This window comes from Phlebotomus argentipes, unplaced genomic scaffold (genome assembly GCF_947086385.1).
Source record: "Phlebotomus argentipes unplaced genomic scaffold, Phlebotomus argentipes genome assembly scaffold_18, whole genome shotgun sequence".
NCBI classification, from domain to species: domain Eukaryota; kingdom Metazoa; phylum Arthropoda; class Insecta; order Diptera; family Psychodidae; genus Phlebotomus; species Phlebotomus argentipes.
Window position 1 is genome coordinate 2339298 of NW_026776177.1, and position 13200 is coordinate 2352497.

The window sequence follows — 13200 nt, forward strand, 5'->3', positions numbered from 1 at the left end:
AAATTAATTCACAAATTTTATTATATTGTCAAACTATCACAAAAAGTGCAATACCGATTTGTTACATTCGCCAAATGAGGGCAATAGCGGCGGTGATGAGGGCGGAAAACACTTGGCAACACTTCCTGGCACTCGATGGGATGAATACTTCTGGCTCTGGATGATAATCCCAATCAACTTTGTTGGTGCGGATTATCTTAGAATACACTTTGGCTGACATCTTCGCCACTCTCGTCCTGTTGGGATGCTTGAAGTCGACGTGGAAGAGGCCGAATTTCTCCCTGAAACACACCAAAAACAGCCAAATTACATCCATAATGTGATTTAACTGGAGATGAACTCACGTGAAGCCAGCCTTCCACTCGTAGCTGTCCATGAGACTCCACGCAATGTAGCCCTTCACGTTGCAGCCGTCCTCGATGGCGTCCAGCACGGACTCCAGGTAGGAATTGTAGTAATTCACGCGGCCAATATCGCTGGTTCCGCCGTAATCCGAGTAGCCATTCTCAGTCACGTAAACCGGCGGATTGTCGTACTCCTTCCGGATCCAGTTCAGCAATTTGTACATCCCAAAGGGCACGACCTGCAGAAGAGGACAGTTTAGTGGCTCAATAAAGTCATTTGGCGCCAAGTTTGCCGCACTATCAGGTCAATTGTGGACAAACATGCTATTCTCACGGAGTTTTTGCCTGTGGATTTAACTAAACTAGCTTATAAATTCATTATATGGCGAAAGTCTATTAATTTCCGCTGCGCACAAACACTGATAGAAATTTAAATTCAATGAATTGACTTCAATATACAGTCAGATTCAAAATTGTCTCAATTAAACTTTCTGAGAGCTTTAAAGCAAGGGGGAGATAATGTGGTCAGAAGTGGTGTACAGATCAGAAGAAGTTTAAGGAAGTTAAAGTGTTGCAATTTATGCTATATTTGGTTCAAAGCTTTGAATTTCTGTTGATTATTTTATATTCAAAAATTGATTTAAATTCTAAGTCATTATTTTTACATGTTTTTCTAGGTTATGTAGAAATTTTTGCGTCTAAATTGAAAATATTTCAACAAAATTCGTTTAATATTGGAAGCTAAACGTTTTCAAACAATTTGTGAATAAATTCTTATCCAGTTCATGATTTTGTCAGCTATTTTCTAGGTTATGTCAATTGTTAAGGACGATAAAAGTGTTTAAAATAGATTTTGTGTGTAAAATGTGTATTTATACTCAATAAAAATCGTGATTCTGAAAGCTAATGAAGGTTCAAAGCAAACATAACCTCAAATTTTGAGCTAGAAGGATTCTAATTAGAAATTCAGGTTAGATTTAATTTACATTTCTCCCTAAATCTCGAGTTTCAATCACTTTCAAGAGCAACGAGGAAATCCAGTGAATGTGAGTCAATTGCAAAGTGAACGCATTACAATTCGAATAATAATAAAAAAGAGAGAAAATACTCTAAATGCGCATTTTGCATTCAGAACAACAATCATCAGGAACAATAAGGTGATCTTCTTTCTTGCAAATCGGGAAAAATCTCTGAGTAAGTTTGCTTTCAAATAAGATTAAAAAAAAATATATGTCGCTCCATCACTTTTAAATTACTTCTGCACCGCAATAAGTGATTCACACGCGATTGGACATCGCGAACAGGTTTTGGTGTCTGCCTTCAACACTCTCTGGAGGATTTTTAGCACCTCACGAGTCAAGTTTATGCGCCAAATTACACATTACATTTATTTGTCATTCCCGTGGAAGAGGAAGAAGTACTTCTTGACAAGATCTCATTTCTCACTTCCTCAACTGATTTGCGCTTAGCAACTCGCTTTTAGTTTGTGATCTTGTAAAGCATTCCCCATAAACTTCTCGTGCGGACAAGCTGATCCACTTTATCAATTATCTGTGATTAACTTTCAACTAATTGATCATATATTTTTCGCACGAGGGAAAAAACACTGTCGAAACTATTATTTGCATCTAATTATAATGGATATTTTATGGCGTAAGAGAATATTATTTATTACGCAAGACTGGCGGCTTAAATTGAGGGTCAATGGGAAATGTGGTTGTCTAGAGTGCGTCGGGATTGAGACATTTTTCCTCAAAGTCTTCTCGCTTGATCTGTTTGCTGATCTTTAATTCATTTTGTGCAACACCTTCAGCGATCAGTGGGAATGTTTGCATAAGATGATGTTTCACCAATAAATACATCCGGTGTGCCGCTTGACACTGAATTAACTCTCGCGCACACCGCACCAATTAAGAAGCTGTGAGAATACTCACGTGGAGCCAGACGGAGGCGCCTCTGGGCCACACGGGATCGCTGGTCTCCACCGTGTTCATGTCGTGCTGGAAGGACGGCACGCGATGACCCACGCTGTTGTTCCTGTCGTTCCTCGTCACCAGCATCGTCGTGTACGTGTTGATGCCGAAGAAGTCCGACGTGCCCTTGATCCTCTCCACCTCCTCGGGCGTGAACTTGGGCAGCCTAGAGCGCGGGAAGCCTTGTTGCTTGCTCAGCGCCTCAATTCTGTCAATCATCACTTGCGGATAGTTTCCGGCAGTGGAGAAGACGGGATGGCAGAACCAGCCGATGTAGAACTGCATCGCCATCTCAGAGGCCTCCTTGTCCTCATCGCTGTCCGTCTTCGGCTCCTGCCACGACGTGTCCACAGTCATGCCGATCTTTCCGTTCTGAGTCGGCTGGAAGCGATTCCGGTACAGATGCACAGCTTCCGCGTGTGCCTTCAGCAAATTGTGGCCACAGAGATAGTTGGGAATCCCCGGGAAGTCATACGACGGCGCCATGTAGTCCTGGCCATAAGCCTGCTCGCAAACATGCCACGGTTCATTGAACGTCGTCCAGATCTGCACAAGAAAACGAGAGTGAAATTTAAAGACCCAAAAATCTGAGGTGGGATTTTAAATGTCTGAGGTCAGAAGATCATTTTTCGCCTCAGGCGAAAGCAAGATTGCAGGCATTGAAAAACATTAAAATTTCTTCAGAGTTGAGAGGAATCTCAGGCCAGATTCTGTCTTTCTGACTCAAGAAGAGACGATCAAGCGATTTTCAAGGGGAAGATAATATGCCTTAAATTTGTACACTAATTTCGCACTTATCACAATTTAATCCAGATTATTCAGTCTCAAGAGGTTCAGGTTCTTCAAATGTTTAGACTTCAAATTGTTAGAACTAATCTAAAATTTCTAACAATTTGTTCATGAACGATTTCTGTCTTGATTTCCTAGTTTTGTTCTCGGAAAATGCCTAGAAAAATTCTGATCAAATTGTGAGGTTATGAAAATCAGCTTTAAAACCATCTTGGACTCATTTTAATCCTTTCAAACCCGGAAAAGAGTAAATTGAGGGAATATCACAATGTTTTTACTAAATAACAAAGTACAAGCAACAGCTAAAATGCTTTTTTTGAGGTTATATTTGACTTTAAAGCTGTTTTTTACTTCCGAAATTTAACTAATTTGAAGTATTTGGAAAAAAAATGCTCAACAATGCTAAAAAGAGAAACATTCCCAGTTTAAACACAATTTTGATGATTTTCATGGTTATTTGAACACCAGAAACTGTTTTAAATCAATCACATAACCTAGAAAAAGCAATAAAATTGATTTTTCTAAGCCAAATAATTTAGTAAATGCCTCAATTTGTTGAAACAGAAGCTTTTGCAACAGAAATATTTTATCACTTTCAGTTCTTAACACTTCCGTGAAGTTGTACACTACTTCCCATCATAATATCTCCCCCTTGGCGGTTTTAGACTGAGTTTCGCAAGGATTATCCTAGTCATGATTTCGTTTGAGGGCGTAAAAATTCAATTTACAGAAGAAAGAACAACGGGGAAATCTGGTGATTGAAGGATGGAATGTGAAGAAAGGTCGAGGTTTTACTCACTTTCACGCGATCGCCCAGCTGCTCGAACACAACCCTGGCGTAGTCGAGGAAGTAGTTGATCATCTCGGGATTCGTCCAGCCGCCCATCTCCTGCAGCCTCTGCGGCAGGTCCCAGTGGTAGATCGTGACCATGGGCGTGATGTTGAAGCGCTGCAGCTCGTCGATGAGATTGCTGTAGTAGCGAATGCCGGCCTTATTGACGATGTTGACGATGCCCGTGGGAAGAATCCGCGACCAGGAGAGGGAGAATCTGTACACGTGGGCGCCCAATTCCCTCACCATCTGCACATCTCTTTGCCACTGTGAGTGAAGAATTGAGTGTTTATTCTTAATTATATTCTGGCAGATTTCACAGCCGATTCTCATACAGGCATTTTTCCGCAAGAACAATGGGAAAACCAATTGATTATGCATTCCAAACTTGTGCCGAATTGATAAAAAGCGGAAAAAAGACAATCAATTTTGGCGTGTTGTGTGTTTTGGATAAAACCATCAATTTAAGCGAAAGTAATCACATTATCATCCTTCTCGATTGAGATATTTCTTGTTGTTGGTGTAATCTTAATTAGCACTTGAAGAGTCGGTGATAAATCTGTTATCGCCTGTGAGAGACAAAACTCACCCAGAGACTTTTTTTTCATCTTCGCGATCAAGCTCACGATCTTTATTCACTTTTGCGCTTTTAATTATCGAATCGTGTTTATATGAACTTTGGAATTTTTATTAACTGGCAATCATCTATTGTTAGTGGCTGAAACCCTCAATTTGGTGGAATTTTCAGTGATCAGTTTGGAAGGTAAAGAAAGTGATCTTCATAGCGGATTCTCGAGATTTCTTACTGGGCAATGATAAAAAGTGGTTCAAGGAGTACACAATTTTCTAATAAATATACCTGATGATAGCTGTCCGACGTGACGTCGCCGTTGCTCTTGTCCACGATCTTCTCCGGGTGATTGTGCGTCAAGTGATCCCAGATGGATTCACCCTTGCCATCCTCATTCCAGCCACCCTCGATCTGATAAGATGAGCTGCCCACGCCCCAGACAAAGTCCGGCGGGAATCGCCTGTGTGCATTTTCAGCGTGTGATCTACAATGGCAAGAATGCAACAAAGAATCTGAGAATGCGGATTCACTGCTGATGCTCTCTTCCTTTCCCTCAATGGCTCACCGGACAGCCAATTATTCAACGCCATAAATCATCTATAACACATAATGCTTGATATAATTGACAGAACGTGAAACTATACGAAAAATTCCGCCTTGACGTCTTTATTGCTAACATTTTGCACGAGTTTTCAAAAGCTACAATATTTATTGTTTTTCCCCCCTTTCATAAAATTGTATAATCAGCTAGAGTGACAAATGCAGACAATCTTTACTTGTCCAGTATTTGCATACGGAGTCAAGTGGTTGAGGATTTTCCCACAGAGATAAGAGAAAAGGCTTCCAGATAAACCCGTTTCGCCGCATACAAAATCATTGTTAATTGCTGGGCAGCAGTAATGAAATTGAGCTTCAGCCAATTCAATTGCTCATTCGCAATTCATTTCAAATTTTTTCAGTTCAATGCTGAATTCCCCGTGGATTGAGGGCTTTGCAGAGCTGCGCTGCAGATGTTCAAGCAAGTGAGATAAACAAATACCAGGTATATAAATTTCAGACTAAAGACGCTCGTTATCGGACAATAAAAGTGATTAAGAGGTCACACAATTTGATCAAATAGTGTAAATGTTATCAGCTAAAGCTCTGCGCTGACAACTTGAATTGTATTTTCTAGGTGAATGCCAACCGAAGTTTCTCTCCGAAGCTCCATCGTCGTGAATTAATGCCTGAGAGTTTGTCGAAACACCAGCGATGGGAGGCAAAAATCATTCAATGGCACAGAAAGACTGAATGGCACGTGATTTAAGCGTTTTTTGTTAGGCTCATTTGCGCCACAAGGTGAAAAAAAACTTGATGACTTACGAAAGAACTGCACATTCCAATATTAGTAGGATTCCAATTAATACTGGCTGAGACAATTTCATTCTTCGATGCATTTTTCACAGCACAAATGGCAGATTCACACTCTCACTTCACTGCACAGCAATTACACCCAGACTAACTCTTTGGCCGGCACTGCTAGTCTCTTTTATACGCTCCACCGTTGAGGGCAGCCGAGAGACTGGAGAAGCCAAACACTCAGTCGCTTTGAGAGCCTTCTAAAAAACCAGCCACTTTGCGGAGAGACTCCACGGAGTGGGGAAGAGACAGACTCCAAATGAAGCGTGAGATCGCAAGTAAACTTCCTTGAAATCACAATTTGCCCACCGAAAGGACTCTCCCCAAGTCAACATTTACCTGTTCTTCTCACAAACTTTCCCTTCTCGAACCCTCAACGGCGCGGGGAGAAACCCCAAATAAGCCACATTAACCGATATGTTAATAACCGAATTTTGAGTCACACCAGCAAGAAGATGAATGGGGAATTTCCTGGCTCTCTTCGCACTCCAGACGTATTTTCACGCATTACACATTTCGCTTATCCGCCACGAAATTTAATGAATCTGTTTAGGACTGTTTTTCCAGCATGATCAGAATTAGTCAGGGCGACAAATATATAATTCTTGTGGTTTTCTGTCCGCACGCCGGCTCAAACAAATCAATTACGAGACAACATAGTGTTTTGCCATGACATTCGCACGATAAGTGTACATAAAATACGGCGAAAACCAGCAATGACGACATTTAATAAGGTTTTCTTTGCTCCAGAGAAAACCAGCGGAAATCGTTAGAAGAGCGCAATTTTTCAAAATTTTATCCAATCAAATTTCTGAGCCGTTAACTGAGCGCAACATTTGAAAATTCATCGACTTTTTGGAGACTTCAAGAATAATTACGCTTTTTTATGCAAATAATTAATTTATTTTAGCTTTCTTTGCTCTGATCTCCTTGCCAGGCAGTCTCTTCTTCTTCCTCTTCAGCTTTCCGGGTTCAGGATCGACTTTTTTCCTCTTCAAAGCTGGTTTTTTCATTGTGTTTTCATCCTTCTGAGTTCTCACGGACATTCTCTTCTTCTCATCCTTCAGATACTTGTTCAGCTCCACGAGGACTGAAGAGAACTTCTCTTCGTGACTCTCTGAAGACACTTTGATGTCCTGCAGAGGAGACTTCCCTGCTGTGGTGAGAATTTTCTTGAACATCTCTCGATCCTCTTGACTGATTAGAGTCACAGCAGTTCCTGGACGTCCTGCGCGTGCTGTTCGGCCAATGCGATGAATGTAGGTTCTGATGTGACGCGGGCAGTCGTAAGACACCACGACGTCAACATTTGGCAAATCAATTCCTCTCGCCAGAGCATCAGAACTCACCAATCCGTGCACTTTCCCGGCAGCAAACTTGCTCAAAATCGCCATTCGAGCGTTCTTTTTCAGATTAGCCGACAAATCCTTAACCACCAGACCATCTCCGAGCATCTTCTGCAGGACAAAAGTCAAGCGATTGGCTGCGATGTTGTTGTTGGTGAAGCAGAGAAATCTTCGCCACGAATTCTCTGTGATTAGCTTGAAGAGTGTCAATGGTTTCTTCTCCATTTCCGTCTCGCAGATCTTCTCCGTCAATTCTGCTGGTGTGGTGAACTTCCCAACGAGCTCTTTGCTGGCTTCCTGATTCCCTTCCGTGTATTTGAACTCCGTGGCCACGGATGTGAATAGTTTGGGCAGGAAGAGCTTCATATTCTCCAACTTCTCGGGATCCGAAGACAGAGTGGCGGAGAAGAGAAGCTTGTGAGGCTGCTTGGCCAATTCCCCCTTGAGTGTCATGAGAGAGACTGGAATGTTTCTGCCCGGAAAGTGCTGAACATCCTTCTGAAGGTGATTCTCGAGATGATAAAGCCAATCATTCTGGATTTGCTCCATAATTCTGTCCGCTTCGTCGATCACCAGGAACTTGAGGTCCTTCAGGCAGAATCCCGGAGTGCCACAGAGATGTTCCACCAAGCGACCAGCCGTGGTGACAATGATGTCCACTCTGGAGTGCATCTTCCCGTTCACTTCCTTCACGAGGTACTTTTGCTCCTCGGCAAAGGATCTGTTCGGCGAGAAGAGCAGACAATTGAGATTTGTACCCTTCGAGAGGTTCTTGAACACCGTGAACACCTGGGCGGCCAATTCACGCACAGGAAGCACCACCAGAGCCCTGATTTTCTGGGTTGTCCGCTGCATCAGGAGCTGAATGATGGGCAAGGCGAAGGCGATTGTCTTTCCACTGCCCGTCGGGGCGGAAACACAGATGTCTCGTGGCCTGAAGGGTGGAGGATTGGCGTGAGCATCGAGAATCCAGGGAATTACTTGCTTCTGCACCGGAAAGAGTGTCTCAATTCCCATTTTCTTCAGATTCTCCCTCATTTCAGGGCTCAAGAATGGCATGTCATCGATTCTCTCTGTCTTCTGAGTCAGATCATTGGAGATCACGACAGGATGAGAGAGCCAGGAAGGCAGAGTCCGCTTGACCTTCTCTTTCTCCGCAAATTGCTCATCGCCGAGGATTTTGAAGGTTTCGCCGGGAGTTTGAATAACAGTTTCCTCCTCTTCGGACTCTTCAATTTCATGCTCAGCCGGCTGATCCTTCTCCACACTTGGTTCCTTGTGCTTCTCTTGCTTCTCCTCGAGGATTTTCTTCTTCTCTGCAATGATTCCTTGGAGTTTCTCAAGAAGCCTGTTTTCCCTCCCCGGATCCGCTTGTTTCTGGCCAGGAGCATATCTTAAAATATAAATTCCAGTGTCAATTGATCATCCTTCATCACTGCTTTCACTTTCTCACCTTTTTACGTCGAATAGTTCCATATTTTCCGAGGATTTTCACAATTTCTCGAGGTAAACAAGAACACATGAAGTAACCTCAAAAGCAAAACTGCACTGTTTCAAATGTCTGAAGAAAATGTACGGAACTTCGTGGGACATTTCCAACAATTCCACTGAATTTCTCATGAGAAGAAGCCAGAATTTTCAATAAACAATGCCTATAATTTTCTGCAAAGCAGCTTTATGTTTCTTCTCACCACTCATTGATGAATTTGGGAGAGAAATGAGTAAAATATTTATTTTCCCACAAGAATTGCTCTGGTGATTGTCTGCTGACGTTGCCAGGGAATTGTCCTCTTGAGATCCGAAGCGCGACGACGATTCCTGATTGGGCGGTTGTTGCCATCGTGCTCAGAAACGGGTTACCATATTGTGCAGTGTAATTCCCGGAGACGCTGAGTCCTCGCTTCCTGGCCAAATCTGTGAGTGTCCAGGCATGGAATCTGGCGAATGGCAGCTTTTGCCGTGTCTGACGTCGCATTGTGCAAGAGTTTAATGACACTCGTGCGGTGTGTTCACGTGCATGAGACACGTTTCCAAGTGACGTGTCCGTTTTCGCCCAGAAGGCAGCCAGATCCCTAAGTGAGCGCATGAAAGACACATCAATTGACATCATGGAGATCCGCAGACGACAGGAGAAGACGCCAGACAAGGACAGGAGTGCCCCAGAGGATGGGGTGGACGTGTCGCCGGAGGAGAAGATCGAGGCGAGTGACTTGCGTGGGGACAAGCTCAACATTGCCATCCTGTTTTTCCTCTACCTGCTCCAGGGCATTCCAATCGGGCTCACATCTGCCATTCCGATGCTGCTGCAGAATCGCGGCGCCACATACAAGCAGCAGGTGAGTGATCAGCTGTTCTTCCTCCCACATGAGCTGAGATCTCATGGAATCTCTGGTTCTTGCTTCCCAGGCTGAGTTCAGCTTCGCCTACTGGCCCTTCAGCCTCAAGCTGCTGTGGGCCCCCATCGTGGACTCTCTGTACTGGAACGCCTTCGGACGGCGGAAATCCTGGCTCATTCCCACCCAGTATTTAATAGGGCTCTTCATGCTCATCCTCTCGCAGCATGTGACACAGTGGCTGGGCGGCGGCGGCGCTCCGCCCCACGTCCAGGTGCTCACGGTGATCTTCTTCGCTCTCAATTTCCTCGCCGCCACGCAGGACATCGCCGTGGACGGCTGGGCGCTCACGATGCTGAAGCGCTGCAACGTGGGTCACGCGTCCACGTGCAACAGCGTCGGCCAGACGGCCGGCTACTTCCTGGGCTACGTGGTCTTCATGGCGCTGGAGTCCGCGGAGTTCTGCAACACATATCTCAGGCGTGAGGCCTCGGATGAGGGAATCGTGACGCTGCCGGGCTTCCTGTGGTTCTGGGGCATCGTTTTCCTCGTCACCACGACTCTCGTGGCGATCTTCAAGCGCGAGAACGCCCCAGTCGCCTCCAGTCGGTACACGAAGCAGCCCGAGCTCAACATCCGGCAATCCTACACACTTCTGCTGGACATTCTGCGAATGCGTCCCATCCAGATCCTCGGCGCCATTCTGCTGACCGTGAAAATCTCCTTCGCCGCGTCCGACGCCGTGAGTTCGCTCAAGTTGATCGACGCGGGCGTGCCGAAAGACAAGCTGGCGCTCCTGGTGGTGCCACTGGTGCCACTGCAGATCATCCTGCCGCTGGTCATCAGCAAGTACACCACAGGACCACGTCCCATGGACGTGTACGTGAAGGCGATACCCTATCGATTGGCGCTCGGCGTGGTGGCTTCGGCGGTTGTGTGGATCACACCCGCATTCCTCAGCAATGGCCAGTTCCCTGTTTACTACTACGTCATGCTGATAATCAATTACGGCCTCTATCAGGTGAGCTTACTTGTCATGTCACTCAAGGGCAATTGCTCATCCTCTGCCCGCTACACTTGCAGATAACGCTGTACTCGATGTTCGTGGCTGTGATGGCCTTCTTCGCCCGGATCAGCGATCCCGCCGTGGGCGGAACATACATGACGCTTCTCAACACTGTCAGCAATCTCGGGGGCAACTGGCCGTCCACTGTGATGCTCTGGCTCGTGGATGTGCTCACGTGGGGCCGATGCAACATTCCAGACACCCAGTCGGACAACATTTGCGCCAGTCAGGAGCAGAAAGACGTAAGGACACGACCGCCAAACCACCCTCAACTCCCCCGGATTCTCACACTCTCTCTTCCATCCCTTGCAGGCCTGCGCGGCGGCCGGCGGCGTGTGCCAGATAGACATCGACGGGTACTACATTGAGTGCGGCATTTGTCTCATCTACGGGCTGATCTGGTATCGGTGGGGCAGGTCAAAAGTGGCCCAGTTGCAGCAGCTTCCGTTGAAATCGTGGAAGGTCGTGATGGAGCGGTCGCGCGATACCGAGAGCCTACTGCGGAGTGCCAGTCACTGATAGCAGCAGTGCAGGGATTTAGTAAATATTGACAAAATACTTGATAAGAGAATGATAAGCGTGCGAATTAGTGCAATTCTGGGGATTTCATTGACATTTTTTCCATCATTATCGCTACTTATGTGATTTTTACCACATCTGTGAATTTATTTTCATCGTGTGTGATTGTGGGGTGAGGCCTAATTGTAGTATTCTTTTTCACATTGATTAAAAGTTGTTATGAAAAGGATTTTGTAAATAAAAATCTGCAGCACAAGAAATTTTTTCACGTGTTTTTCTAATTTAATGGCCCTATTGTTCACCACGCGGCGCTGCTCTCCTTTATTGAATCCCGTTGTGTGTGTGAAGGAAGATTGTGAGCGACACTTTTGATGGATTTTTGAGGATATACAGCCCAGAAAGCGCGTCAGGATGACTACGTGGATACACTGCAACTTGTGCTACATGTATTACTGCAAGGAGACGGTGTTTTACTTGCTGAACTGCTCGCATATCCACTGCGAAAGTTGCCTGAAGAAACTGGGTGAGCCGCCATGTTTTGTCAGCGAAGAAAAGTGTCTCAGCGTGTTGTGAAAATCGCCTTTTTCCTCCTTCGCAGTGATCAACAACAGCAGTGAGTGCAAGTTCTGCAAGAAGCCGTTCAAGTACAGGAAGATCTCAAAGGATGTGAGTGGTTTATGCCCTGAAACGCCTAAAACTTTGCCTTAGCAAAGCTGTCTTGAACATTTTCTCTTTTCCTCTGTTCCACAGCTGGATCCTGCGATCCGGCAGCGCTTTGATCTGGAGCAGCACAAGAAGCTGGGAGATGTGAGAGAGAATGTCAAGTTTGCCCAGCTCCAGAGCAAACTCATGACCAAAGCGTCTGCTCTGAAGCAAATGAAGGCCAAGAATGGAAAGATGGCTTTTCTTGAGCAGAAACTGGATCAGAAGATCAAGGAAATGACTCAATATGTGGCTCAGCGGGAGCAGCGACCGCAGAGGAGTCAGATGCAGACACAGAGACGAGAGAATTCCTTCCTGAGCTCAGAGGGAAGCGTGCGGAAGGAGCCTCTGTTGATTGCTCGCTCTCCAATTCTCTCCGGATTCTTCGTCAATCGCCCAGGAAGCACTTGCAGCAGCTCAGAAGCGTCCTCCCTGCCATCCCATGATTCTGACTTTAGGGTGAATAAGAGACATCCTCAAATCACGCGACTGTGAGCATGCATTTCTCTATTTTAGACACTTTGTCAGAGCTTTAATTAATTTTTCTTACATTTTGCAGATCAAAACTTGCCGCTCAGAGTGCAGAATTCTATCGTCGCTAAGTGTTAAACCATGGATTAAAGACAAGGCAAATGCTCTGAGAATTATTGAATTACAAATTGGAGCAAGAGAATTGTTGGATTAACTTTTCCTGAACTGCACCATTGAAAGCGCAAACGCAGTAACAATTGAAGAATTGTGAATAATGTTGGATTTTTATAACAGAAAAATCTCCCATGAAATCCAAATGGAAGAAAAAATAGCAGATGAATTGTGTAAAAGATGAAGAAATTGATTGAATTATACAGAAGTGTTCACATGATACACATTTTATCATGCGTTTAGGCAATCTCGCCGTGTTCTCCTAATATTTTTCAATCATTTACCCCAAAAGAAAGTGTTAATTTTCACTGCCATTTCTGATGCAGGTGATAAGGAGAAAATTACTCAATAATATTCACAGAAGACAGAGAAAAAAACTGTCCCGATGATCACATAATGCAATTAAGAGGAGAATTAACCCATTGACTCTCCATTTGGAGTCCATTTCATTGCGTGAGAAGTGGAAGAGTTTTATTTCTCAATTGAGAATGCAATCCTCCTTCCGATCGAGTTGTTGTGTAAGGAAATCAACCAAGAGATGTGAAGTACATTATTTCATTTTGGTGTTTCACTTGCAATCACACTGCAAAAGGCAACGAAATTCAAGTCTTGAATCTTGCTTTGCATTAACATAATTATTAAGATGTGTGTGCACGAGTCGCGCGCGGGATTTTCTTTTTACTTT

General features: G+C 44.6%; 4 protein-coding genes across 4 annotated transcripts; 2 read left to right on the plus strand and 2 right to left on the minus strand.

Annotated features, from left to right (window-relative positions):
* Nucleotides 1–17: 17 nt before the first annotated feature.
* Nucleotides 18–6124, minus strand: LOC132261148 (myrosinase 1). Its single transcript, XM_059759733.1, has 6 exons — nt 5872–6124; nt 4798–4993; nt 3906–4205; nt 2279–2863; nt 345–583; nt 18–281 (listed from the first exon to the last, which is right to left on the minus strand). The coding sequence occupies exons 1-6, from the start codon at nt 5943–5945 to the stop codon at nt 62–64; spliced, it is 1614 nt and encodes a 537-aa protein (XP_059615716.1). The 5' UTR covers nt 5946–6124; the 3' UTR covers nt 18–61.
* A 663-nt stretch (nt 6125–6787) lies between these two features.
* On the minus strand, nt 6788–8836 carry LOC132261146 (probable ATP-dependent RNA helicase Dbp73D). The gene is made up of 2 exons (XM_059759730.1): nt 8707–8836; nt 6788–8646 (listed from the first exon to the last, which is right to left on the minus strand). The coding sequence occupies exons 1-2, from the start codon at nt 8727–8729 to the stop codon at nt 6804–6806; spliced, it is 1866 nt and encodes a 621-aa protein (XP_059615713.1). The 5' UTR covers nt 8730–8836; the 3' UTR covers nt 6788–6803.
* A 52-nt stretch (nt 8837–8888) lies between these two features.
* On the plus strand, nt 8889–11431 carry LOC132261147 (acetyl-coenzyme A transporter 1). Its single transcript, XM_059759732.1, has 4 exons — nt 8889–9589; nt 9660–10607; nt 10670–10894; nt 10965–11431. Exons 1-4 carry the CDS (start codon nt 9338–9340, stop codon nt 11169–11171), a joined length of 1632 nt encoding a protein of 543 aa, XP_059615715.1. The 5' UTR covers nt 8889–9337; the 3' UTR covers nt 11172–11431.
* Nucleotides 11432–11490: 59 nt separating this feature from the next.
* On the plus strand, nt 11491–13046 carry LOC132261149 (probable E3 SUMO-protein ligase RNF212). Its single transcript, XM_059759734.1, has 4 exons — nt 11491–11694; nt 11770–11837; nt 11922–12364; nt 12433–13046. Exons 1-4 carry the CDS (start codon nt 11583–11585, stop codon nt 12473–12475), a joined length of 666 nt encoding a protein of 221 aa, XP_059615717.1. The 5' UTR covers nt 11491–11582; the 3' UTR covers nt 12476–13046.
* Nucleotides 13047–13200: the final 154 nt, after the last annotated feature.

What these genes read in the sequence shown, in the direction of transcription:
- LOC132261146 (XM_059759730.1), bottom strand. Translation starts at nt 8,729, where the DNA reads ATGGAACTATTCGACGTAAAAAG. An exon ending in GAACTATTCGACGTAAAAAG is followed by an intron (nt 8,647 to 8,706) that starts GTGAGAAAGTGA and finishes TTATATTTTAAG; the next exon opens with ATATGCTCCTGGCCAGAAAC.
- LOC132261149 (XM_059759734.1), top strand. Translation starts at nt 11,583, where the DNA reads ATGACTACGTGGATACACTGCAACTTGTGCTACATGTATTACTGCAAG. An exon ending in ACAGGAAGATCTCAAAGGAT is followed by an intron (nt 11,838 to 11,921) that starts GTGAGTGGTTTA and finishes TCTGTTCCACAG; the next exon opens with CTGGATCCTGCGATCCGGCA. An exon ending in CATCCTCAAATCACGCGACT is followed by an intron (nt 12,365 to 12,432) that starts GTGAGCATGCAT and finishes TACATTTTGCAG; the next exon opens with ATCAAAACTTGCCGCTCAGA.
- LOC132261148 (XM_059759733.1), bottom strand. Translation starts at nt 5,945, where the DNA reads ATGCATCGAAGAATGAAATTGTCTCAGCCAGTATTAATTGGAATCCTA. An exon ending in TTGGAATGTGCAGTTCTTTC is followed by an intron (nt 4,994 to 5,871) that starts GTAAGTCATCAA and finishes TTGCCATTGTAG; the next exon opens with ATCACACGCTGAAAATGCAC. An exon ending in AGCTGGGCGATCGCGTGAAA is followed by an intron (nt 2,864 to 3,905) that starts GTGAGTAAAACC and finishes TTTCTTGTGCAG; the next exon opens with ATCTGGACGACGTTCAATGA.
- LOC132261147 (XM_059759732.1), top strand. Translation starts at nt 9,338, where the DNA reads ATGAAAGACACATCAATTGACATCATGGAGATCCGCAGACGACAGGAG. An exon ending in TCAATTACGGCCTCTATCAG is followed by an intron (nt 10,608 to 10,669) that starts GTGAGCTTACTT and finishes CTACACTTGCAG; the next exon opens with ATAACGCTGTACTCGATGTT. An exon ending in CCAGTCAGGAGCAGAAAGAC is followed by an intron (nt 10,895 to 10,964) that starts GTAAGGACACGA and finishes CATCCCTTGCAG; the next exon opens with GCCTGCGCGGCGGCCGGCGG.